Source organism: Mustela nigripes, chromosome 4, assembly GCF_022355385.1.
Source record: "Mustela nigripes isolate SB6536 chromosome 4, MUSNIG.SB6536, whole genome shotgun sequence".
Lineage (NCBI taxonomy): Eukaryota > Metazoa > Chordata > Mammalia > Carnivora > Mustelidae > Mustela > Mustela nigripes.
Window position 1 is genome coordinate 17744708 of NC_081560.1, and position 27602 is coordinate 17772309.

A 27602-nucleotide genomic window follows, 5' to 3' on the forward strand; every position below is an offset into this window, starting at 1 on the left:
ACAGTCTGTCTCTGCCCATGACACTAAGGCCACCTCACCTCAATTGCACTGGTGTACTGCTCCAGTCTGCTGTCAATTTTGGAGACGACTGCTGCTTGATGAGTTGATTTGATGCCACTGTTATGTGAATAAACACACACACATATACACATAAAAATACAGGAGAGAATTTTTCCATATATACAACCGCTGATAATTCTCAACTGAATAATCAACCATATTTACCTTTTTTGTACAGACTTATTCAAAAATTCCGCTCGCTCTTCTATCTAGGAATTGAAAAAAAGAAATACCCAGTGAATATTTGCAGCTTATAAACAACGTTTACTTGGGAAGTAAAAGCACCAGAGAGTGGATAGGGTAACAGTAATAATAAAACTACTTACGAGGTATTTGAGAGTGAGATTTGGAGGGGACCAATGGTAGACGATAGAGAAAGTGTGGAGAAATACAAAGTTCTGGAGCCAAATTAAAGACCAGACAGAAATGGAATAAAAATGCCTCTGAAACAAGGTCACAACCATTTTTTTTCAAAAGCACATGCCGTTACCCTTTATGACATATTTATATGAGTATAGATATACCATGGTATTTGGTATGGGTAATTTCCCACAGCGTTTTAACTATGTATTTAGTGTGCAATAGGATCGAATGAGTAAGATAACGAGGACTGTGAACTCTTCCCCTCCTGCTTAGCCTGGCTTCCTAACTGACAGCTGTCAAGCCAACGGCTGAATTTAATTGGCCTTGAACATGGAAGACGGGGATGGGAGGAGACTGAGATCTGGGGCACGACTCCTCAAGGCTGACATCTCCCATGAAACCCCCATTAGCCCAAGTGGGAATGGCAGAAAAAAGCCCAGAAAAATGGATGGGTATATATGAAATGGTAGTCTTTAATAGAAACCCTTTTCTCTTTAAAGCTAGGAACTTCTGGGTGCCTGGGTGGCTCAGTGGGTTAAGCCTCTGCTTTCAGCTCAGGTCATGATCTCAGGGATCCCTGAGTAATTATAACCAAAGCAATAAAGTGCCATTTGCATTTGCTAAAAATTATGATTCCAGGGGTGCCTGGGTGGCTCAGTGGATTAAAGCCTCTGCCTTTGGCTCAGATCATGGTCTCAGGGTCCTGGGATCGAGCCCCGAAATGGGCTCTCTGCTCAGCAGGGAGCCTGCTCCACCTCCCCTCTGCCTGCCTCTCTGCCTACTTGTGATCTCTGTCAAATAAATAAAATCTCAAAAAAAAAAAAAAAAAAAGCTAGGCAATTCCTTCTACTAAAACTAAAGCTACTAAATCAAACATGGTATTTCACTAAAACTGTATGAATTGAATCAGATGTTCTATGTAAGTCAGCAAGTATCTGTTGACTCCTTTGGATACCCAATGTCAGGGGAGAAATAGCCTCTGTCACTTATCACCTACCCAAATCAGCAAATACTAAAACCTCTGCAAATGACTGCCTGTGCCAAAGCACACACTTGCCCAAGGGGTCCATTTTCTGCCCTGTTCAGGGCAGCCAAGGAATCTACCAGACTTCAGACACTCCAGGCTGCTGTGGTTGAGTGTCCCCTAGAGTCTTCTGAGATGGTAGTGGCTCTTTCTAGCCTGGACTGTCCTGGGACTCATGGACTTTTTAGTAAACAAAAAGCCTACTTTTTGGAAAAATGCTTCACTCCTAATATCAGTTGAGTGACATCTTTAAAGATGTTAGTGGGGGCATTTCATTCTTTTCAATGATTTCAATGATAAATGCAAACTCATTAAAAATAAAACTTCATACAAAAAAGTGTTATCAGTAGCCCTGAGTTTATGGGATGCAAATTGTCTTAAGATTTTTCTTCTGATTTTAATATAACTTAGATCTGCACTTCTGGAGAAAAAGTTCCCAGCTGAATAAGGTAAAATACATTGAAACCATGCAATGTGCTGCCATTTTTAATATTATCCATCCATCCATCCATCCATCCATCCATCCATCCATCCTTTAATGCTGACAGTGAGTCAGCTAAACTAACCAATAAGTTACACACTGAGCACTCACTCTATAAAGTTGAACACTCAGCAGTGTGTAAAACAGTGTCCCATTCTTTAAGAAGAACACAATGACTAGGGGAGATGAGTAGAAGCAAACAAATAAAATACTTCACACTCAATGATAGATAGGTACCATAGTAAAGAGAAGAAGAAAATATGGCTTTGGGAGAAGTGAGTCTGTGGGGTCAGTGGAGAAGAGAAGTTTTTCAGTAGTTTGGATTCTGAGCTGAGGTTTTTAGTTTCTAGTTTACAGAGGTTCATCAATGAGTTTATGGAAGTGGGGGGGGAGAGAAGTGCATGAGTTACAGTAAACAGGACATTTGGGACAAAGCATGGAGATTTGGGGAGCAGGGCAGGGGGGATGGAGGAATGAAACACACAGGGGAAGGAGAAAGGCATGAGGAAGGGGCGGCAGAGATGAGCCTTGGTTTTTGAAGCACTGCCAGCATCCTTCCAACTCTGGGATGAGCTTGCTAACCTTGCCTATCCCATTAATTCAAATGACAGAGATTCTCCGACTCTGACATTTCCTTTTGTACCTATGACATCAAACACAGCTTGACTTCATCATCACATTTTGTCAGGTCTCACCGTCCATTACTGATGCATTCCTATTGGGACATCCTTAACTTCAACTAGATAATGTAACAAGGTGTACTGAATTTATACACTAAACAAATTTCTGTAAAAGGACTTTAACGAGAACAATCGGTTCTTCCGCAGACCAAGAGGTGGCAGTGTTGTCTCGATAAAACTGAAGGGAAAGCCCGCATGCTATTCATTTTAGAAAATTGGCTCTCTCCTACTCTACACCCCTTCTACCACCGAAATATGAAAACAACAATAATAAAAACCCAATTTTAAATTTAATTCACTTAAAATTTGCTCTGCGCATGTTTTATGTAAGAAAAACCATTCACTGCTAACAAAATTTTAACTGTGAGAAACCAGATTCAGAGTTTCCCAGACAAGGAATAGGAGTCATGAGAACTTAACAAAATACACGAGTTGATAATACTTTGAGGTCAAATAGCAAATGTTTTCCCTCGCACTGGCATTCTACAATCTTATGACCACTTATAAAAGTCACAGGGCCAAGAGTATCAACAACTGTAGGAATTCAATCATAGAATATGAAACTGAGCTCCAAAACCAGAGCCACAGCAAATTCTTCAAGGCACATACTATGGAAAAAAAGCAATAGGCTGCCTGTGCCTGAAAGCATGTCTCTGTTATATAGGAATTAAACAGTTTTTGTTTCTTTTTAACATAAATAATTTGCTCACACATGCTTCTCTAGCAGAGGGAACAGATGAATGGCTTCCCAGGAATGCTGGATGAAATGGGAAGCCAGGAATCTGGCTTAGGGAAAGACCAGAGAAATAAGTAAGTTGAATAATTTAGTAGAGAGGAGCTATTTGGAGAAGGAAACGAAGGGCTGTAGTTTCTCCTGAAAAGAACAGCAACTAGAAACTTAGATGACTCTGGCTTTCTTCATGTTATCAAGCCTGTACAAAGAGAGTTTAGCTTGAGTGAGATGTCAAGGGTAGAGAGAGAGAACACAGCTTTCTTTGATTATCGATGAGCCAGAAACACAAGGACCCAGGCTGAGAACAGAACTCTGGTAACTGCATGGAGATAACCTGAATCGCGTGGGGTTTTTGTTTTTTGCTTTTGTGTTTTGCTTTGTTTGTTTTGTTGTTGTTGCTGCTGCCTTTCTGCTCTTTCTTCTACAGCAGGATCTGCAAACTATGGCCCATGTGCCTATGGGCCTTAGGCAGGCCACGGTTTTCACATAGCTCTCAAGCTAAGAATGAGTTTTATATTGTTAAACGGCTTAAAAATCCAAAGAAGAATATTTGGGGACATAGGAAAACTATGAAATCCAAATTTCAGTGTCCAACCATAAACCTCATCCACTCCATAAAGCTTCTTTCTACTCATTGTGCTCTGCTCTGAGATGTCACTGCCTGCAAGTCTGCAGTTGGTTACCTGGTTATTCTTGGGATTCCCCTGACTGTGGTAACGCCTTGGGGGCAAAGACCTTGCTTTGCACTGCTCTCCTTCATAGTACACAGCCACCATTAGGTATGTTATAAATATAAAATATGAAACAATAAAATCCCCCTGTGGCTTAGTTCCGATTCTCCTGGGAGCAGATCTTGAGAAGAGAGGGTTCGAGTATAAGGAGTTTATGTGGGAGGCATCAGACTATGACTGGGACCCAGATGATCATAAAGACTAAGCAGAGCTCCTTAAGGATCAAACACGCGGATTTTCCTGTGAAACAGGTAGTAACTGTAAAATGTAAGTAACTGGGTTTTGTTCACTTTAGTGGGCCACATGAGATGACCTCACATACACAATTACAGACACACACACGTATATTTAAGCAGCTGGAGCCTGGCTATGATTCTCTACTGGTTTTGCCCATCGTCCACACTTGGTAGCCTCGCTAGTTTGATGGAAAATGAGGGAGAAATAAAAGTGTTAAAAGCTCCAATCTCTGAAGATTCGTTCATTTATTTATTCATTCAGCAAATATTCACTGACTATCTTCACTGTGCCAGGTGCTCAATGAATGTTCATTCTCAAAAAAACCCCCCACATATTTAAAAATACTGGCATTTAGTACAAATAACAGATAGTGCTTTCTTGCTTCTGTTCTCTTTTCTCTGCATGCCAACCCTCCCCTCAAGTCCTTGACTGGGCTCCCTCCTGCTCATCCTCTCTTCTCTTGCCAGCACTTCCCTCTTCCATCAGTTAGGAGCAGACTCCTCGAAGGCAGTGCCGGGACCAAACTCATCCTGGCAAAGGATCCCCAAGTTACATTTCATCTCCTCCCGGGATAGCAGCTTTCAGAAATGACCAGTACCGTTTCCAGCTGCCCTACTTTTAATAATGACAAATTAAAAGTGAATGGCTAGTATGAAAAGTGGCTCAAACCTTTATAGTATAGTCGCCCACTTTATAAACTTTTAATGTTTCCATTTTCAACAGCTTGAAGGGATGAGGCATCTGGAGGGCATGGGTCACTGAAATCTAGAGATAATCGTCGAATGTCACTTTAATGCTTACCAAAGCATCTAACAAACAACAGATAAAAAGCTCTCTGCTTTATTTCTCTCCTCCCTACATGCTACAAAGAGGAGCTCTGAAAAGGCTGAAAGGAGCAAAAAGCTAAATGAAGCAAAGGCTTTGAATGATGACTAAGTAAGGAAGGGGCTAAAATCCAGTTTTCATCACATTATAACGGAGGTGTTACAAGAAGACTTCATGGGAATAAGAAATACCTTGAGAGATGAACCTTTAGGAGTGAAACACTTGAATGGCTTCTTGTCATCTGATAAGCTGTCTTCGGGCATCTTCTGACGTTTCTCGGCAGCTTCTGCCCGTCGCCTTTCAATCTCTTCCTTTAGCCTCCTCTTCTCTTCCTGAGGGAGAAAGAACACATAACAAGGACATCAGTATGAGCTTCAAGCCAGAAGGTAGGAGGGCCAGAGGGCAGAAAGCACTAGTCCCAGAGGAAAACGAGTTGGGTTCTGGACTGGATGCCACCCCTTCCTCAAGGGCAGTGGCCAGAGGTTAAGCCTGAGCTGGCAAGTCCAACTGCCTGACTCACACTCTAGCGTGGCCACTTCCCAACTGTGTGACCTTGGCCCCTTCACTTCTCTGCTCATGTACCTCAGTTTATCATCCGTGAAATGAGACTATGGTAGCTGTCATGAGGCTAAATGAGAAAACCCATGTAAAATGCCAGGCCTCATGCTCAGCATGAAGCTGATCGTTGTCGTTACCATCCGGTCACGTCATTTAACACTGATCTTCCGTTTCTGTGTATGTAAAAGGAAGGTAAATGTCCCTTCTCCTACCTTGCTAGGAGAGTTGTGAAAGTTGTGAAGGCAAATGAGATAACTGATGTGCAAAGTTATATAAATCTAAGTTCTTAGAGTCACCAAATTATGTAAGAGATAATTTTATGGTTGTCCCTGCCTCAACTGAGATTATTTTAGATGGTTGGACAAACCTGAAAATATGTAGACCCTGCACCACAGAAGTCAGAGATGTTCACAGTGTGTCTCAGTAACCCCTTTGTACCTTCCTTCTGGTCTACGATACTCTCCCCCGTCTTCTCTCTCAGGCCAAACATTCAGAGCACTGATCAAGTCACACATCCTCTATGAATGATGGACTGAGAGATGTGTGTGTCTTTTGTAGTTTTCAAACTATATATCCTTAAACAGAGACTGGATGTTCATCTGGCAGAATGATTCTCTGTCTTATGGGCTGAATGTCTGTGCCCACCCCCATTCATCTAATTAAAGTCCTAGCTCTCAAAGTGATGGTTTTAGGAGTTGAGGCCTTTGGAAGGTGATTAGATCATGAGAGTAAAGTCTTCATGAATGGCACTAGTGCCCTTATTAAGGAGAACCCAGAGAGTTCTCTTCCGCCTTCTGCCAAGCGAGGATACGATGGGAAGACTGCTATGAACTGGGAAGTGGGGTCTCACCAGGCACAGAATTTGCTGGCCTTGATCTCCAACTCCCCAACTTCCAAAACAGTGAGAAATAAACTTCTGTTATTTATAAGCCACCGAGTCTATAGGAATTTGTTATTGTGGCTCTGCTGACTAATGACTGTTTGGTAGGAGGTTAGATGAAATCATCTCCTAGGTCCAATCCAATTCTAAGAGTCAGTGTTTCTCTTCTGCCTTCATTGATACTCTGCTCCTCTAAATAACAATAACAACGATAACAATAATTTTAACTACCAGGCACCATGAACACAATGATCTATTTAATCCTGGCATCAGTGCTGTAAGTAGACATTATTCCACAGGTAAAGAAAAGAAGTTTTAGCTGATCTTAGTTCAGTAATTGCTGAGGTCCCAGCTTGCAGATGGCAAAGGATCCTGGCCCAGGTATGTTTGATTCAAAGGCACTATCATCCCAAGCACTTCCCAACCAAAGGCAACTGGCTCAATGAGAGCTGGAGTTGGAAGAGATCTTGGAATAATTTATCCAAACTTTCTGCAGTGGTCAGCCAATTTTCACAGAGGATCCACGTCAGAAAGCCATCGGAAGTCTTTCTGCATAGTTCAAATCATGGAAGGTCACTATCTCCTAAGACCAAAGGGAACAGCTCTAAACTGATTTGGAGAATTAATGTCCAGTACTGATTCTATCACTTACTAGTCAAGTGACTCACAGAAGTCACTCAAATAATCTGATTCTCTTTCTTTTGGTCTACAAAGTGAGGATAATAATACACCTCAGGATAAAAGGAAAGAATGCACCTTGTAAAGCTGTAGTTGGTTAAGTGCTTTTTCAGTGTTCAAACTTTGTCTTCTTGTAACTTTATCTGTTGTTTTTAGTTCTGTCTTAAAAGATGGAACACATTTATCTGTTCATCATTCCTGGGCTCCTGCTACATGCCTGGCACTGTGTTGGCTCCTGGGTTTACAGTAATGGACAAAGCAGATACTGCCCCTGCTTGTGATGACCTCATTTCCTGACTCTTCCATTAAAAAAAGAAAAGCTATTTAAAAAAAATCTCCCTATCAAAACTCTTCAAATATCAGAAAACAACTATCATGTGGCTCCCGGTTCTTATAACTACTCTGCAGACTGAGAAAATGACTAATCCGCTCTGTGCCTCAGTCTCCTCATCTGAAAAATGGGATAATAACACTACCCACATCAGAAAGTTATAAATGGATATAAAGTGCTACAGATGAAGGTTTTAGAACTGTGCCCAGTGCATGGTTAGCCTTATTATTCTTCAAATATATTTATAAGAGTCCATGCTCAAAAGAGCAAGAGCATTCCACCATGAAAAAAATTATTCCCTGGGCTCGAAGGGTCACCAGACATGGACTGGGGGCCCAGGGCAGGCAGGCTGTGCCCTCCTTACCTCCTCTCTGACTTTTCTCTCTGCTTCCTCCTGCTTCCGCTTCTGCTCTTCCTCCTCTAGGACCTTCCTTCGCTCCTCCCGCTTTTTCTTCAGCTCCTCCAGCTCCTGGGCTGCTTCTTGCTGCTTCTGTTTGAGCTTCTCGAACTCCTCGCTCTCGGTTTCCCCGCGGCGACGGCGAAGTTCCTCCAGGCGCTTGCCGGCCTCCACCTGCGAAGCGCCTTCGGCCTCCTTGGCCTCGCCAGCCCTTGCTCCCGCTCCCGGGCGGCTGTCCGGAAATGCAGAGCGGGGTGACAACCATTAGTCTGGCAGCCTCCCCCAGGGAAGGACTTTGGTCTGCACGCTTTGCACCCCACACCCAAAAGAAATCTCTATTCCCCCTCATCACACAGTGGGTCTTCACACCAGCCCAAGGGGTCCAGGGGTCTGCCTGCAACCTCAAGGTCTGAATCTGATCCCTCTCTGCCAATTACCCTCGGTTTCCTAGCTGGACAACCAGGCAAACAGGCATGGTCAGTGGCAAAATGGTACATGGAAAATGGACAGAAGAGTGCCACCGCTATGGAAAACAGCAGGGAGGTTCCTCAAAAAATTAACAGTGAAAGCACGATATGCACCGGCAACCCCACTTCTGTGTCTATATCCCAGAGAACTGAAAGCAGGATCTTGAGAAGATATTTGTGCACCCTTGTTCCTAGCAGCATCATTCACAACAGTGGAGAGGTGGAAGCAACCCCAATACCCATCAACAAATGAACAAGTGAACAGAAAGCAGTTCATACATACAGACTACTATTATTCAGCCTTAAAAAGGAAGGCGATCTGTCACAGGCTATGACATGGATGAACCTTGAGGATATTACGCTACTTGAAATAAACCCATCCCCAAAAGACAAATCCTGCCTAACGCCGCTTACATGAATTATCTCAAGTAGTCAGTTCAGGGAAACAAAGCAGAATGGTGGTTACCAGTGGCTGTGGGGAGGGGAGGTGGGGAGTTATTTCATGGGTATAGAGGGTCAGGTTTGCAAGATGACAAAGTTCTGGAGATGTTTCACAACAATGTGATGCACTTCACACTACTGAGTTGTACACTTAAAAATGGCAAAGATAGTAAACTTTATGTGTTTTACCACAATTAAAGAAAAATCCATGATACATGCACGATACGAAGTGGAAAAACCAGGCAAGTAATATTTGTTCTATTTACCTCCTGGGCTATTCTTTGGATCCCACATATTAAATAATCGTTGACATTTATTATCATAAATACTAGTTATTACTGGCAAGGAAGGCATGTAATGCAAAACAGTGCTATGAGACTGAGTTCTAAAATCTAGGTGTGACCTCCTCTGCCATAAGCTACTGGTTAATTTGGATCTCCCTAGAATCAGGGATCAGAACGGAAGACTTGCAGGCTCAGGCGCAGTTGACAAGAAAAGATGGCTGAAACTAGGGCAGGCACCGAAAAATATCTACTTATCCATTTCTTGAACTTGACTCTGGCTGCTGATTTCTGGAGATGAAATTACTCTTTGCCTCTTGAATAAGAGCTGTAAGTACAGTAATATGTGTCCTTTCTTACACAGCTGTTCCAAGAAAGTTCGTAATGACACCACTACCTTATGGCTTCAATTTGTGTGGTCTAACATGACGGGAATATTCCTAATTGTGACTTAAAATTACTAAATTAGCCGTGATGTGGTATAGTTAGGGCTGTTACTTATGCTTTATAGGCCCTTTTCACATCATTATCTCATATAATAGTCTCAATAACTAGGGAGTTAGCCGATTAGGTTAATACTACCACCTGGGTGGCTCAGTCATTAAGCGGCTGCCTTCAGCTCAGGTCATGATACCAGGGTCCTGGGATCAAGCCCTGCATCGGGCTCCCTGCTCAGTCCCTCTCCCACTCCGCCTGCTTATGTTCCTTCTCTGTGTCTCTTTCTATCAAATATATAAATAAAATCTTTTTAAAAAATACTGCCATTTTACAAATTAGGAATCAATGTTTGAGAGAGAAAACAGTCTGGCCCAACTTTTTTTTTTTTTTTTTAAAGATTTTGTTTATTTATTTGACAGAGATCACAAGTAGGCAGAGAGGAAGGCAGAGAGAGGGGGAGAAGCAGATTCCCTGCTGAGCAGAGAGCCCGATGCGGGACTTGATCCCAGGATCTGAGATCATGACCTGAGCCGAAGGCAGAGGCTTTAACCCACTGACCCACCCAGGCGCCCCTGGCCCAACTTTTGGTAGCAAGAAAGTGGTAGAGCCACATTTAGATTCCAGTGTTTCTCTATTAAGTACACTCTTCTTCCCATTGTACTATAATTCTATCAGGAGTTAAATATGGTTTGTCATAAAAATAAAAAATCAACCAAATCAAGCATGTTTTTAGCCTCTAGCGCTCACCTCCTACACTGACGACTAGAGAGTTTGGGAGGATGTTTCGTACCTGTAAGTCTCTAGAATCTATACAGTCTAGGCCTGACTACCTTCCATGCTCCAGGGGAAGCAATGCTTCATCAGACAGCAAGAAAATGGGTACTTTTTTATAAGTTACAAATAAAATTGAAATTAGGGGTGCCTGGGTGGCTCAGTTGGTTAGACGTCTGACTCTTGATTTCTGCTCGGCTTAGAATCTCAGGATTGTAAAATCGAGTTGGGCTCGATCCTGGTCGTGAACCCCACTTAAGATTTTCTCTCTCTCTGCCCCTCTGCCCCCTCCCTCCTCTCTCCCTCTCTTAAAAAAATAACATAAAAAAAAGAAAAGAGATCACCCTTAAAAAAGAAAACTGAAATTATGCTAAAGTTTTCTTTTGTGAATAAGGAGTCTCCAAAGGGATTTTACTGTAGAACTGGGAACATGTTAAGACTAGAGACAAAACACTATCCCAGGGGTCCTTATGTTAAAATTTCACTTCAGGACTGGCATTCTTAGTGTTTTTACATAAATCATATAAAGAGAGGAGAGAGGTCATTAGCACCTACTGACCCTGAGCTCCTTTAATTAAATTTGCTATCTACTAGAATTATCACATTGATAACTGTCTTCAAAACATGTTGCTATTGACACAACTGCAGCAGAGCACTGCGTTGTCACTGGAGCAAAATTCCTGTCGGCTGGATCCTCCTGGCCTTTTAGGAGAATTTAGTGGTGTTCTCAAAAGTATACCTAGTTACAGACAGTCCTTAACTAAGAGACAAGGATGTAGCTTGCCAGCTGCTTAAGTACTCATTAACAAGCAGTGAGGTCATGCTTAACTAGCTCTGAACACAGGTAGCCCATCCCTAACACTTTGTCTAAGGAACCGATGAACTACCACTGTCTGGTATCATTTATTCCATGTAGAGAAGGGGTCAGTGTTTCTAATGATGGAACAAGAAAAAGAGTAAGATAGAAAATGAGTTCAAGACTGCATTGATAATACTGATCTTATGCATACATCTCATGCTTTTTAAACACTGAAGTAGTTCTCCCCCCCCCCCCCAAGATTTTCATTTATTTATTTGAGAGAGAGAGCATGTGTGTGCACAAGCACAGGGTTGCAGAGGCAGAGGGAGAGGGACAAGCAGACTCCCCCTTGAGTGGGAGACCAACTCAGGACTTGATCCCAGGACCTTGAGATCATGACCCGAGCCAAAGGCAGACGCTTAACCAACAAAGGCACCCAGGAACCCTCAAACATTGAGGTATACCATCTCCTTTCCAATCTTTTCAAGATGCAGGATGGAAAGACAACTCTTGTGGATCACAGTCAGCATTAAAACAAAACGAAACAGAAAACACCAGAGTGAACTGCATGGAACAAGGGAAAGTGCCCTGTCTTGACATGTTTGTTTCAGTGACAAGTCTCTATGCAGCTCTGTACTGGGTCATGATGTAAAATTTATTTCTTACTAAGACTTCAGGTTAGATGTTAAAATATTGTTCTAGGTTCTTGACAGTGTAAGATGAACTTTTTAAATTTTGTACTCAAACAAAGGTTAGAGGGTCCCTTGAAACTTGGATGTTGCCCTTTCAGACTCTTGTAAGTTCACAGGTTGTGACGGTAGAGAGACAATCTCTCTGCACTAGTTCAAGGTCTTCACATCTTCAGAAATGAGTTTGCTCTTCCTTTTCGTCATGTTAGTGGATGGGCATTGGACTCCACTAGGTGTCGCTCAGTCTTCATTTTGGACAATGAAAAGGTCCATCATTAGGGACTGGTTCAGTTACTCGCGACACACCCACCCATGCGGGGTAATACGCTAACATTATTAACTGTAAGCTTATATTCACTGGTCCAGAAGGGTAGCTATGATATAATGCAAGAATCAATTAAAAATATATATTTATAGTTATATACACATATACATGCTATATATATTTCTCTATTTTGAATATATACACATAAAAATATCTGGATAAAATGTTACTGGTAGTTATCTTTGGGTAGTGGGTGCTTATTTTTGCACTTCTATTTTCTGAATGTTTCATAATGAGTATCTTTTTTCCCCTACAATTAGAAAAAACTTTAATTACCATGTTAAAAATAGACCACAAAACAAATACCTGGTTTTATGCTTTTTATAAAGTCCTTGGTATGAACTGCTTTTTCTATACTTTGCTAATTGAGTTGATTTTTAAAAAATTTGATGCTTTAGAGAAAACAATCTAATCACAAAAAACAGAGAACTATCAGATGCCTGGGTGGGTCAGTCAGTGAAGTATCTGCTTTCAGCTCAGGTCATGATCCTAGGGTCCTGGGATCCTTGGTTCCTTGCTCAGGGGGGCAGCCTGCTTCTCTCTCTGCTGCCGCTCCCCCTGCTTGTGCGTACGCGCTCTCTCTCTGACAAGTAAATAAAATCTTAAAAAAAAAAAAAAAAAAGTCCTTTAGAAAAAGAAAAATCAGGGGTGCCTGGGTGGTTCAGGCGTTAAGTGTCTGCTTTCGGCTCGAGTCATAATTCCAGAATCGAGCCCTGCATGGGGCTCCCTGCTCAGAGGGAAGCCTGCTTCTCCCTCTTCCATCCCCTCTGCTTCTGTTCCCTCTCCTGCAGTCTCTCTGTCAAATAAATAAATAAAATCTTACAAAAATAAAAGAAAAAAAAAGAAAAAACAAAGGTCAAAGGAGGCAATAATTAAATCAAACATAGGAGCTTTGGTCAAAACAGTACCAAGAGCTTTGTCGACGTCACCTCTACTCAGATGTACCAGCATGCCCTCAGCACAAGGGTGACACTAATATGGAAATTTCTCCCAGAAGGTCTCTCCTCTCTCCTTGCGTCCTTAGGCGTATGTCTAGATGAACATCAGATCTTTCACCACGAACACAGTTTGTTTGCAGTTAGGCTAGTAGGCACGAGGCTATTCTAAACAGAGGCTCCCACTCCCTTCTTTATAAAGTTCCTTGCTTTATAAGTATATATAGCAAAACCAGGCCTCTCTGCTTCCGTTGGCATCAACTTCAAACTGAAAGTAAAACTAACCTATGTTGGCAGCTAAACAAAAACGAATGATATGGTGGGGGCTTGTTTCTCTTTTTTTTTTCTGCCCAAAGATGGAAAAATTAAGGCCAGAGTCACATTTTAGAATTCTCAGTGCTACACCTGCTGCCATCCTTGCGATTTTTCTCTTTGAGTTCCCAGCTCTCTGGATTTCCACACTCTGGGCATGTTAATTATTAATATGAGTTTGGACTAGAGCTGGTTGGCAAGTTTGCTAATTGTTAACTTCTTTCTACTGAGAGATTTTAAAAAAACATTACTTTTCTTAACAAAAAATTTACTCATACCCCCAAAACCCATTTTAAACTATCAAATAATAAGACAGTAATATTGTTAGGCAATATTCGTCAGATACTTTTCATGAACCTGACACCGTTCTAGGGCCTTGAAATATTAAACTACTGGCACTCCAGCAAGCTTTGGGCTTGCTTTGGACAACCATCAGGAATCAACTCAGTTTCTAGATTTTCTATGAATTCTTAATAAACTCTTACTGCTCTACTTAAAGTCTACTCTCTGGCCAATCACAAGGAACATCTGTAGGATTTGCATGTCCTCCTCCTTTTCAGTTTACTTAGGCATTTTCTGCACACATTTTCTTTATAGGCTTGCCCTTGGGTCAATGTGATTTCCCCTTCCACTCAAATTTTTATCTAGAGAAATTGTTTGGGGGGGGCAATTAAATTGCCCCATTTTAGCTTGCTTAGAGGAGCAGAGCCCTAGTAGCTCTGCTGGCTTCTGAATGCCACAAAGGCTTTGGGATAAGGAATATGTCCAGCTTCTACACAATACCTGCTCATGGGGGCTTTCTTATTTGAATTGTTCAGGAAAACAGGGTCTACAGGCAAGACTGCTGCCAAAACAAGCCCATGGGAATCCACGTTTCAGGGACCCACAATTTTTCCAGGACATCTGGCACAGCAGCCAGTGACATAACGGAGGTAGGAATTTGGCACCCATGGTTGGAGGGAGTATATGCGTGGGGGAGGGGCACAAGGCATCATGTGGCCAGGTGTCCATGGCTGGCTTCTGTAACTTGAGTCCTTCTACAGAACTGGGGGGAGCGCTCAGTATTCAGTGTATCTAGAAGTAAGGATTTACCTGTGCGTACTTGTCTGTCTGTCCTAAAATCAACTGTCCAGATATTCAACTTGATGGGGGGAAGCTGAAGCTATGCCAGAGGGTTGTTCAAAAGGTATTAAATGGAGTACGGGTGCCCTGCCCTATTCCTTCCTCTTTGATATTCCCAATGCATATTAACATCAAGTGCTCTCGAAGTTCTGAGGTAAAGAGATCTAATTAACTTAGTTTAACCTAACATTTCCTGAGTATTTGGCCACAGGACAATCTCAGTTTTAAGCAACATTTATTTATAATCTTTAAAAATATATATATTCTTGAAAATGGTACTGACAAGTGTCTCTTGGGAAACTGGCTGGACCATACAGAGAATCAATGACATTAGCCCCAGTCATAATGCTTTCTAATAAACCGATCTTACTTGAGCATATTAGTCACGGAACAAAAACATGGATCCTAAGCATGATCTGCTTTGCTAAATAATGGGAAAAGCAGATTAAACCTTGTCTGAGCAATGACTGCTGGTCTTCTGTTAGTGATTGATAGCCTGACCTGCTGACTGAGTATCTCTGAGACAATGGTCAATGACTTCACAACAGAAATATGTTGCCCGTTTAGCACGTTTCTGTCTGGAGGCACAGGATAGGGAGGCTGATTATTGTTTTTTCCTCACATGAGAACACAGTCATTGTTAAGGAGCCTCTGTTTCTTACCTGAAACTATTCTCGGTGTGTTTAAGTTTGTGCGTCATGAATTCTCCATTCTGTGACTTCACTTCTGTAAATCCCTTCTTTCCATCCAAGAAGCTCTTCACTTCTTTGGGCTCTTTGTCCTTCTTAATCTTCTCATCTTTGATCTAACCAACAGTACACATCAGGAAGAAACATAATGATAAAAGTCCCATTAGGTTTTGGTTGGTATCACCAAATAAGACCCAGAATTATTAAGTAGCCAGGAAACTCAGAAGTAAAACAAACCACTGGAGAATGATGTGGTAGAGCCGGGGTGAGAGGAAATTCTTAGAGCGTGAGCTATGGTCCTCCTGCCTCCGTGATCTAGATCAGAGATCTAGATCACAATTTTACGAAACCAAGATCATCCCTGATTTCACTGGGGTTTTGTTTTTGAGAGCAGTGGAGGTGTTACTGTTTGGAAACTATTATTTTCTGGGAATTCCATGTAAGAGTAGATCTTTGTAGTCCTCACTGAAAAGAGTGATCATTAGTGTGCCAATGATGGGAGAATGGCCTGGTTGGTTGGACAGGTTTTTGTTTTCCTGGATGAAGACTCTGTCTTAGAAAAGGACACACATGTGTTGAGGAGGGAAAAAGGAAACCTACCAAGGAAACCTACCAGATCTGCCAAGCCAATTTTGGCCTTTGGCAGAGGTAGCCCACCCTTGTATTTTAATCAAATGAGTAACTAGGGTTCTGAGGACTGAAGATATAATAACCCTACCTTAGGGGAGATGACTCAGACCTGTGGGACCATGTTGGTAGTCATCTAAACCACTACATTTCTAATGCAACAGGAAACCAAAGTGGTTTTGTGATTGTTGAGGAGACAGAGGAAAGTGATATATGGAAAGTGGGTGTTAGCTTTAATTTTTGTGAGTTTTGTCTTACAAGGTCCTTACAGTAAATGAGACACATTATTTCAAAACAAAGTGAATTTACATAGCTTGTTAGGGGGTTGAGATTACCTGTATCAGCTCACCCATTCCTAAACCATGAATGTGAAAACAGGAGAGGTTCATTATTGCTCTATTCAAGACAACCAGGGACAAGACACTCATGTTCTGGAGCAAGCAACAGAGGAAGTGTAGGCATAAGAACTTGGGCCTTCAGGAGATGCCCAAGATGGTCTCCTCTTATCTGATCTCACCTTTTCCCAGCTATTCCTCTGATACCCTCTGAACACTTACTCCTGAAGTGCGGGTCTTACTAAGCACAGTACTTTTATTTCTCTTCACTGAAGAGCCTTGAATAGTCCTCTGCCTGACGGCCTTCTTTGGATGTTATTTGATTAAATGACCACAGACTGACTATTCACTACCATGTGGCCCTTAGTTAAGACTTCAGTCTTCCTCCAAGGCTATCCCTTGGACATGCTGAAAAAGGGGGCTGTTCTTCTGCCATTCTCTCTGAGAGCTTTGGCTAGAAGTTAGGAAAGCTGAGTTTTTGGTTCAGCGCTGTCAGCAGACTAGCTAAAATGAAATCACCTGGTTTCTCTGGGAGGTTGGCTCTACACATACATTAAGAGAGGTTGGACCAGAGGATTCCTTCCTCATCCTTTATCCTGTCATTTCCCTCTTGGCTCTTGATTTGTTGTGAAAGGCTAGAGAGAAGAGAGGGAAGTTCTGAGCTGTCCTAAAGCTTGACTGCAGCTCCTTGGTGGCGGTTCTTGCCCCATAGAAAATCTGTGTTCTCTGGGCGGGCAGGAGCAGACATTGCCTGTTCTCATCCTGACCTTCATTGCTGGATATTGTCCCAGATACCAGGGACTGGAGTTTATATCCTGGTTAAGAAGTGTCTGGGGATGCAAATTTGGGTCCTGTTTCAGGAATCCACAAAACACATTCTGAGTCAAATCTCATGGTTTTAGGAGCACTATGCAAAGAGAAATTACCTTTAATTCATTTCTCCTATTTTGGGGTCAGAGATATTTCCAATCTCCCAAAATGTATTAACTGACTTATTGACCAAAAATATATATAAAGTAGATTTGTAAAACAATACATGTCTAAGAGAAGAAAAATCCCCCTCCCCTCTTTTCCAGCTCTGCCTTTATTGGCAAAGACTATAGGGGATGGATATTCTCTTTGGAAGGCTTTCTCAGAAAAATTCCCAATGATGGGGCGCCTGGGTGGCTCGTGAGTTAAAGCCTCTCTGCCTTGGGCTTAGGTCCTGGTTTCAGGGTCCAAGGATCAAGTCCCACATCAGGCTCTCTGCTCAGCGGGGAGCTTGCTTCTTCCTCTCTCTCTGCTGCCTCTCTGCCTACTTGTGATCTCTGTCTGTCAAAAGAATTAGAAAAAAAAAATCTATTAAAAAAATTCCCAATGAAATGATGATTTGAGTTTGCAAATGGTTTTCTCTTTCTGGGAAATAAATAAATTGAATAAATAAATAATTCATTCATTCATTCATTCATGCCTTTAAATCTTAAGGAGAATAGTGGAATAGATTCGATAGATTCAACCTAAACTCATGAAATTCTGAGGGAATGCCTCAGTGGGTCTGGGGTGGAGTCCGAGCTTACCAATGAGGTCCGTGTTGTTCATGCTAGCAGATCAAATGCTATTTGATCTGCTAGCATGAAGAAAATCTGTGTCGAGGGGTTCATAATTATCCTGAAAAGCTAACGTGCTTCACATTCAGATAATATTAGCATATGAGAGGCTCTGGTCAAATGAGACAGTTGGATAAAACTCTGGATATTTGGGATATCCAATGGGCTAACAACACATGGGTGTATGGGAATTCAAGTGACATGTCATGGTGCCAGAGAGACCCTCAAAAGGTCAAGTGCGCAAGTCAAAAAGACTGAGCTGTCAGTCTCTGCAGAATGATGTTTTGCATTATTTGGTTTCAGGAGAGTGACAAGAACCGATGCAAGTTACATTTCACATTAGGTCTGACACATTTCTGTTAGATTCAGAAGCCTCAGTTCTTTTCTGGGTCCAATGTCTGCCACATGGATGTCTTTGCTACTGCAAGTTTGGTCTGTGAACAACACGGACCTCAGTGGTAAGCTCGGACTCCACCCCAGACCCACTGAGGCAGATTTTGCATTTTGTAAGATTCCAGGTAATTTATAAGCATGCCCATGTTTGGGAAACTTTGGTACATGATATGAATATCAGTTTCAGTATTACATGAACAACTCTGCTGGACACAAGTTTTCTGTTAGAGGCCAGGAAGAAAAAACCAACCAAACAAAAAAACAATTAGGGGGTGAAGAATGAAAAAGAGGCATTATTTAACTGGGGAGGAGAAAAAGAAAGCTAAGTTTCAAGGTTGGTGATGTTCTGTGTTCCATCGCCACGAACAGTTAAAACTGCAGGACTGCAGGGGGAGAAAGACAGTTTTTTCCGAGGTATTAGAGTGACTTCTGGAAATGTTTTCTCTAAGAAGTCTCATGTGATGTTTGTGTTTACTTGCAGTTGACTGATCCTGCTCAGTTCCTTGAAAGGAAATATTTTTTTGGTTGTTTTTTAACAAAAAAGGAGGTAAAAAAAGGAGGAAGGTGTTGAAATGTAAAATATGATTCAAAGCTGTTTACATAAAGTAACCACACAACTAGCTGGAGGGGGGGGAATCTAGTCATCCAACTAGTAATTGACATATGCAATGTTAAAGCAGAGATGCCAGATTTTTTTCCTTCCTTCCTTCCTTCCTTCCTTTAGTTTTTTTGAGCCTCGACTTAGTGGCTAATCTGGCCTTGTGTAAAAAAGGGGCCAAAAGTTTTGGGATTCTAGAATGGGGTGTAGAGCAAACTGGGAAAGGGGCAGGTCTGAGATGGTTATACCACTAACACTGTTGGGACTGGGGCCCTCTCTGAAAAGAGGCAGAAGGATGAGCGCCCTTTCTTGCTCAGGGGCACAATACATAGACATAGAATGTTTGTGTCATTAAAAACAAGTCACATCTTAGGGAAGTCAATTACATTTTAAATACGGAATCCAAACAGTGCTCTTGCAGCTTCCCCTCCCCCACTGAGTTAGGACCTCATGCCCTCTTCCTTCTGTAAAGCTGTCCACCATGAAACACCAGCTTTATCCAAGAGCCTAAGTGGGACATTTTTGGTTGAGTTTAGCTCCCAGTAACTTTCATTTTTTTTGCAGATGAATCTTTAGGTGTTTTTCCGCTATGAAATGAGAACAGTGCTTCCCAACAATATTCAACCATTTCCTTAGCCGCCTCGTTTGAACCAAATCCAGCTTTCTAGTTCTCAGCCTTTACGCTTCCACCTTCCTTTAAATGGGTGGTGTCTGCATTCAGTACCGACTCCCAAACCCCCTCGAGTTCCATTAGAAACAGGAAGGTACGTACATCTTAACCAAAACAAACAGAACATGATCTAGAGGTTCTTAACTTTTTTTTCTGTGAATCTTATGAAAAAGCATTTAAGAAAATAACCATCCCCCTGCTGAATCTGGTTTACCTAATTTTCTAACTACGGATTTTTCTGTTTCTTAATATATGCCACAATGGGCAGACAAGTGCAGCAGAAGTCGATCTGAGCTAATAATTCAACAGCTCTGATTCAGTCCCATGTGCAAAGTAACCCAAATCTCCCTACCTTCGATAATTTAGTTTTACCACATTTAAGCACTTTGAACTTATGAGATATTGTTACAGATTTTAGGATTACTTGGGACTGACACGAGGCCAGGCTTTCTGATGTGGCATTTTGATCACGTGGGGCGTGATGACATTCTCTAGACAGCGGCCCTGCCCCCACTGACTCGCTCACTTACCTACAAACACCCTGGCACCAGCTCCTGTGTGTGCCTCAGAAATGCAATGCAGTACATTCTGCCAAACTTTTCTTTTGAAAATCAAATACCATCTTCAGTTCATCGAATTTTCTACTGAGATGGGGGCGGGTAGTGTTTTTCCTTTGGAAAGTTGTTATCATTAATCAAAGCCAGTTGAAAATACCCCACAAGGGAAATTCAAGTAGGATGGTTCAAGGAGAAAAAAAGAGCACTTAGAAGAGCAGAAAGCGGGAAAAATGGATCTGATCAGTGTTTTTCAAGATTTCTGTGACCCACAGCCAGAAGGACAATTTCTGTCATGATGTAGTACTGCTTACAATATCTGGTATCTTCTATTTTTTGGTTTCGTGTCTTAAAATGCCATTGACATATTTAACTACTTTTGAGATGCTTTAAGTTGATTTCACCATTCAGTGAATCATGAAGGTCAAGTCATGGCTTGAAAAACACTGGATTAGAGGTTACAATTTTGAGATCAGCAGATCTGAAAAGTCATGGAATACTCTCTCTGTTGCTTTATGTTTAGGTTACTTCTCAGTAATATTTACCTCTTTTTTGAAGGTAGGCTTGTCTTCTTGGGATTTTTCTCTTTTAACTTGTGCTTTGGCCCCCTTTTCTTCTTCCTTTTTATTTTCAAGAGTGGCAAGGTCACTTGTTTAAAAGAAGCCCTTTCTAGCTTACAAGAGTGAGGGGGTGCTCAGGTCACTCTGCACGTGGCTCAGGACTTTGCTGACTCAGTGCTCACATAGGCCTGGGTGCCAGTGATTTTGAACAGCAACGTGGGATCGTTTCTTTCCACCAAAACTGTTTCTCACGTGCCTGCCATTGTGCTCCCTGAAACCTGGCGTGACGTGGTGGTCCTTTGTGCATGTTTGCAAACCATGTGTGTGGTTTGGTGCATTTTGTTTCTGATGGTCCCAAATGTAGCTGTGCTCATGAGCCCCATGTAACAAGCAAGAGTGAAAGACAACCTCAGCACAATGCAGACTCAGTGATAAGGGTTCTCTCTGCAAATGAGAATATGCAAGCATCTTTCTTTCTCTCCTTCTTTTATGGGAGTAGGGATACAGGCCGTGGTTAGCTAGAATGCTTTCAATGCAGGCTTGCAGACAGAAAAAAAGGTCTTTCACAGCTTGCAAACACCTCCTCCCTCCATTTCCACCCTTCTTAGGCTACATGAATTTATTTATGTCATCCCAACGATAAAAGCAGCAAAATGCATGCTCTTAATTACCAGTCAGTTATAAACTGATGCCACCCCAGATGAATGGCTTTCTGCAAGTCTGCATTAAGCTCAGGTCTACATGATGGCAAATTGTGGTTTTGACATACTTAATGAAAGGTCCAAATTGGCTTTTTTCCCTCCTTCGTTACCAGGTGATTTCAAGGGGGTTATTTTTGCCTTCTTAAGATGCAATTTCTGACCATGATTCTTTATGTCATTTTCCCACCCCACCTTTTATAATTTTTAATGAAATGCCAAACATATGGATAAGGGGAGGAGTTACGGTCCTCTTGCCTCATGTAGACCTATGGCTAGAGATAAATTGTTAAAAGGAAAGAATTGAGATTCATGTGCAGAATTGTAAGTCAACACAGCACTGCCACACTTATCATCTCTGGGTTAATTCATTTTTCTGGTATTCATAACAAGCAAGCAAGAGCAATTAATCTCTCTCTGGCTGTCCTAGTAAATTGGGTTGATTGACTCTTTAGCCATCGACTGACTGCTTCATGCTTGCATATTGCTATGGCCGGAAAAAATGAACAGCTTGCCGACTGAGCAAGCACGTGGGGTTGCAGGAACGTGCCTCGGCCCCAAGTCCGATGTGCATTACATTTCTCCCAAGTCACAGGCATCACACGTTTGGTGCAAAATGCTTACTGTACCTGTTTCTTTTGCACAGCTGTCTGAAGTTTATCTTCTTGCGCTTTCTTTTCATTTACCCATTTCCCTTCCATTTTCTCCTCTACCTTTTCCCCTGTGTGCTTTTTCTCTTGCATTTCGCTTCTGTTCTCTTCTAGCTGCCGGAGCTTCTGCTCTTCTATCTTAGCTTTCTGCTCTTCCTCTGCCTTTGCCCGCTGCCTCTCCTCCGCTGCTCTTCTCTCCCGCTCAGCCCTCTCCCTCTCGGCCGCCTCCCTCCTTTCTCTCTCCTGCGCAGCTGCTCTCTCTTCTGCTTCCAGTCTGGCTTGCTCCTCTGCGACCCTCTGCTCTTGCTCAGCTTTAATTCTGTCTCTTTCTTCCGCTTCCATCCTGGCCCTGTCTGCCTCAGCTTGCTCCCTCCCTTCTGTCTCCAGGCTGCCATTGTGCGCGACCTCATCTGCACCCTGTTCCTGCTCCTCCTCTGTTCTAGGCTCTTCTGCACTGAGCTGCCCCGTTTCCAACGGCTGGACCGCTGTTTCTGTTGTTCCGCCTTGCACGGTCACCTCTACCTGATTTTCTTCCCGGCTCCCTTGCTTTGGCTTCTCTTCCTCCTCTTCCTCCTTTTCTTTTTCTTCCTGCTTTTTCTCCTCAGCGTCCCTCCAGTCGTTCTTCTGATAGGACTTGGTGACGATTTCCGTCTCCTCCATCTCGTATCTTTCCTGGCGACGCTCACTCTTTGCTTCCTTCTCGGCGGCCTCGCTGTCGGCCGTGTTGTTCTGCATCCTCCTGCTGGGCAGCGACAGGCCCGCGTCCGTGACTGTGGGGTCGAACTCCTTCTGCCGCTCCAGGGCTTCCTGCAAGCGTTTCTGGCGTCTTTCCTCCCGCCGAGCCAGACGCTCCAGGAGCGCGGCCTCGTCGTCGCCCTCCAGCTGCGTGTGTGCGGTGCTTGTCTTGACCTCCTCGTCGGCCACACTGGACAACAGAAACGACACCAAAGACAGCTGCTGATGAATGGGTCAGCGGGATCCGCGTGGTCTGATGGGTGCCGGGGCGAGTCTCACGGTCCCATGTGTACCTAGGGGACGCCCCCACCCTCGGTACCCATTTTTCTGGTGGCGCTGGCCTGCCTAGTGGTCAGTAGACCGTGCATGCAGGCCTCTGCCCTGGGTCTTTCTCCCGCCACGGGCATCTACTCTACCTGCCGGAAGTGCTTTCGGAATGGGGGCACTGGAGAAGGCTCAGTGTATCAATACCTCCGCTCCCCTCACCTTTTGCGGTGGATAACTGGGGTGCCTGCCCCGCCCTGGATCTCAGAGTCTCCCGGTGGAGGTAAGCTCTGGATCCCATGAAACCTTTATTTGGTCGCTCTCCCTTCCTTGGTTCACTGTCCCACACTGCGACTGGTGTCTCGGGATCGGTTCCCAAATGAATGACTTGGGCTTAAATCTTTTTTGTTCCAGAATCTGCTTCTTGGGCAACTCAAACTAAGACAAGGACGAAACTGAGAAATGAGCTCCTCTAGTATCATACAGTATTTTCACCTGTTGCCAAGTCACCTAGAAATCCTGAGCTGAATCTGTGGGGTATAAGGCACTTGGAAAGGAAGCAAGTGTACAACACAGAGTGGTGATGCCGTATTTATGCCAGTGACCCCCGTGGTACAGGCATCTAACCATCCGTCACAAGTCATGCTCCCCCTTCCGCAGTCCTAGGGAAGTCACAGCCAGTCAAGGAGTCTATTTCTGACCCTCCCCTCTTTCTTGCATCTAGGTGGAGCCCTGTGTCCAGTAATTCCCAGTCTAGTGTCAGCAGAAGTGATGTGTCTAGACCAAGACAACTCCGAGGCAGAAGTGCATTCTTCACCATCTCTATCTCTATTAAGTAGATCAGAAAACTTTAAAGCCCAGGATTTGACAGAGTCATAAGAGGAAGGAAAGGAGGTGACCAGTTCTGTTTACTACTCAAAAATACCACACTAGACTCATTGGTGTTATTGTACCAAAATTATTAAAATTTGGGGCTTGTTGTTACACCAGCGGACGTTACCCTAATGCACACACTGTCTTCACTCTTTGTCAAGATTTCCATGAATAGAGGGTCTTTTGCCCTTCTCTGTGGTAGACAAAGAATAGTTAAATTTGATGTTTATTCAAACAGAAAAGCAAAATATCTAAAAACCAAACTGTACCAAACCTATCACCTTACTCACTATTATAGCTCAAAGCCAGAGTCCTTGGTCTCCACTGGCATGAAACAACCAGTCATGTGATACCAGAAACTGTGACCAGAGTTGGAAAAATAGATCTTATAAAGTTTAGAAACTCCATCAAATTTCATAGTTCATATTGAACTGGGCCCTTTTGAAGTTCAAGTTCACTTAATTTTGGAAAAACACATCTCACATTTAACAATAAGAAATGGCAGAGTAAAGGCTAGATATTAAGCTTCCTTGGCTTTAACTCTTGCTGTAGGACACTGTCTCCCTGAATTAGACAAAAGTATTAAATTTCCCTAAAAATACAAATAGTTTAGAATTTAAGGGGAAACGTCTACACATAAGGAATCTGGATCAACTGAATACAAATAATTTTTAGAAGGTACCAAAAATTCCAAAGCATTAGCCAGATGAAAGTACTCTTGAGTAAAGAAACCAACAGATAGGGTCATCTTGGTGGCTCAGTCAGTTTAGTGTCCGACTCTTGATTTTGCCCCAGGTCATGATCTCAGGGTTGTAACAAAGAGCCCTACTTTGGGTTCCATGCTGAATGCGGAGCCTGCTTCTGATTCTCCCTCTGCAACCTTCTCCCACCACTGTTCACATGTGCACGTCCTCTCTTTCTCTCAAAGCAATAAAAACCAGATTCTACTGGATCTTTCTTTGCCTATTTATAATCACAATAATTATCAGTAGAGTTGAGTACCATTTAGGGTCGTTCAGCCCCATGAAGGACACTTCTTGTGGATAATTAATATGTCAGAGATAAATTATATGTTCTCAGATCTGAATATGCTTTATTGAAGGAGCACCTGGGGCTCAGTTGGTTAAATATCTGCCTTCCTCTCAGTCATGATCCCAGGGTCCTAGGATCGATTCCATGCTCAGCGGGGAATCTGCTTCTCTCTCTCCCTCTGCCCCCCTTGACCTCATGAACTCTTTCACTCTCAAACAAATAAAGCCTTTAAGAAAAAAGAATATACTTTACTGAAAAAGAATGTGTGAACCAATCAACAGCATGAAATAATTACTATTAATAAATGTGAAAAAAGAAGAGAAAACACATAGAAGCAAGATTTTAAATACTACTAGTAACTTTTAAGCCACTGTTAATAACCAGATTCAGAAAAGGCCTCAGAATACCATTTCAAAACTTTCTTTCCCTTCCTGTTCAACTCTAGAATAATAAAGATAGTGAATGACTATGTAGACCTCTTCTGTAAGGCTCTGATAACATTTTCCCAATAATAGTTAAAATTAGGTGCTTATTATGTGCAAGGCATCATGGGTTTCATATGTAGTATCATCTCATTTAAATTAACACCATTCCTAAGAGAGAGGTACAATTTTCATTTCCATTTAACTGAAGAAACACAGTTAGGGAAAGGCCAAATTCGAATTCAGAGACAGTAGTGAACCCTAGAGAACATACCCACAACCTCTTTGCCATACTTTCTCTTTAATTAGGAGCTACCTACCAAAAACAAGGTTTCTATGTCTCCACCTAACCAATAGGTTTCTTTATTGAATTCATCAGGTCTGACAGAATCTTCAAGACTTTTAGACACCTATGTACCCACTCATACTTAGGTTAAAGAGGCCAGAACTGTTTTCCTTCGATTTTTTCTTGTTGGATTGACTTAAAGGAACTATCAACAATGCCCTCCCAACACACACAAAATAAATAGGCTAAAACCAAAACCATACACAGAAGCTTCTGTCGTAGCTTCACATTTATTTAGCCCATAAATACAAACAAAAGTTATTTTTTTCTCCAACCCCACCCCCAAATATTCTCATCTTTTTTATACCTTGGGGCATAAGGTGACATACGTGTGAGCTTAGAAAAGCCCATTTTGAAGAAGTTGAACCGATCAGGAGTTTTCAACTGTCCTGATCGCTACCAAAGCCTGTATAGGGAAAAAATGTGCTAGTAAACTCATAAGCTTGCTTGAATAATTAAGCAGGATTCTGCACCTTGCTGAATATTGTAGTGATCAGAGAATACTGACTGAGACTGTAGATCAGGAAAAATAAGACATCTGCCATTTACATCTACTTTAAAAATTCAAATATTATTTGCTACTGGGAGGCATAATTAAGCTAATAAATTAAAGCTAATAAATTAAGCTAATAAATCTTCAGTTTAAAACAGACGACAACACCCTGAAGAATGAATGTCAATAGTTTTCCTTACTTAAAGATGTAACCCAACATAGTTAGTAAATAAAAAGATTACTAGAGGGTGCCTGGGTGGCTCAGTAGGTTAAACCTCTGCCTTCGGCTCAGGTCATGATCTCAGGGTCCTGGGATCGAGTCCCACATCGGGCTTTCTGCTCAGCAGGGAGCCTGCTTCCCTTCCTCTCTCTCTCTGCCTGCCTCTCTGCCTACTTGTGATCTCTCTCTCTGTCAAATAAATAAATAAATAAATCTCAAAAAAACAAAAGATTATTAGACTGTAAAATAAAATAAAATAAAGCACTTCAAGTGGGGTGTGTGCAGGGGATGGTAGAGGAGAAGAGAAGAAAGTGGTGGTGTCTGAATTTCTAAATCAGTTTGACTATCTTATCTGATTAGGGGCCTACAATGACCACAAAAATGACGGAATAAGTTAGACTGAAAAAGAGTTGAGCTGGGCTGAGAAGGGAATGCTTTTGCCCAGCACATTCCATTCATCAGACAGGCTAAGAAGTAACTTAGAAGTTCTCCATTCTGGGAAGGACAGTACCTGTTCTGGGCATTCACCTCCACCTGGTCAGTCACCTGCCCCAAGGATTCTTCCTCCTGCTTCTGCCGCAGCCTCTCCTGCCGGGCGCGGCGGCGCCGTTCACGGGCGGCCTCTTCCTCGTCGTCATCGTTCCTCTGGTAGGCGATCCTGTAACGTCACAAAGACAACCTCTTGAGCATGCCAGCCGCCAACCATCTTCACCAGGATCTCTGCCAGATCAGCTCTGAGTCCTTTCCTGACCTCAACCATTGACTGAACCAGAGAGTTCTAAATGGATCGTTCCATTCCACAGAGACATGATCTGCATAGTTTGCAAACTTCCGAGTATCTGAAAAGCACGAGTCTAATAGCTACACAGGACAATTTTCAGTGATCAAATAATAGCTTAACCTAAAAAAAAAAAAATACACAAAAGCAGGCTGTGCAGAGACTGTGGGTAAGCAAATTTACATATCTTTACTAAACTACTTATTCTCATGTTAGGATTTCGAGACAAAAATCTGAAACACTGAATCAAAAAATAATCAAAACACTCGCTTAAAAGATTCAGCATGTTGTATAGAAAAGAATCAAGTTACCAAGCCAGGATTTTGGCATTAGTAAACCCAAATTGCTAATTAAAATGGAGAGTAGGATCCCCTCTTTGCTTGGATTTTATTTTTTCCTTTCAGTTCCTGATCACTGGAGAGGGAAGGTGTTACTGACAACCGATAGGAGGGTTTCCAAGTCAGTGCGGCTCCCTGTAAGGCCCCCTTTTTTGCTCTAAAACCCATGCGTTAGGATTCTAC

The 27602-nt window shown here is 42.4% G+C and overlaps 1 protein-coding gene across 6 annotated transcripts in view; it reads right to left on the bottom strand.

Annotated features, from left to right (window-relative positions):
• The window catches only part of CALD1 (caldesmon 1), a 184452-nt gene that overhangs the window by 12652 nt on the left and 144198 nt on the right, over positions 1-27602 (bottom strand). For 5 of the 6 annotated variants that reach the window (XM_059396375.1, XM_059396379.1, XM_059396380.1 and 2 more), the window contains 7 exons: positions 26815-26961; positions 22441-22843; positions 15221-15363; positions 7946-8210; positions 5326-5466; positions 226-269; positions 39-117 (listed from right to left, as the gene is read on the bottom strand). In XM_059396375.1, coding sequence (XP_059252358.1) covers positions 39-117; positions 226-269; positions 5326-5466; positions 7946-8210; positions 15221-15363; positions 22441-22843; positions 26815-26961 — 1222 coding nt within the window. Of the gene's footprint in view, positions 1-38; positions 118-225; positions 270-5325; positions 5467-7945; positions 8211-15220; positions 15364-20555; positions 20631-21897; positions 22844-26814; positions 26962-27602 lie in introns of all 6 variants that reach the window. The other variant, XM_059396381.1, reaches the window with a different exon arrangement.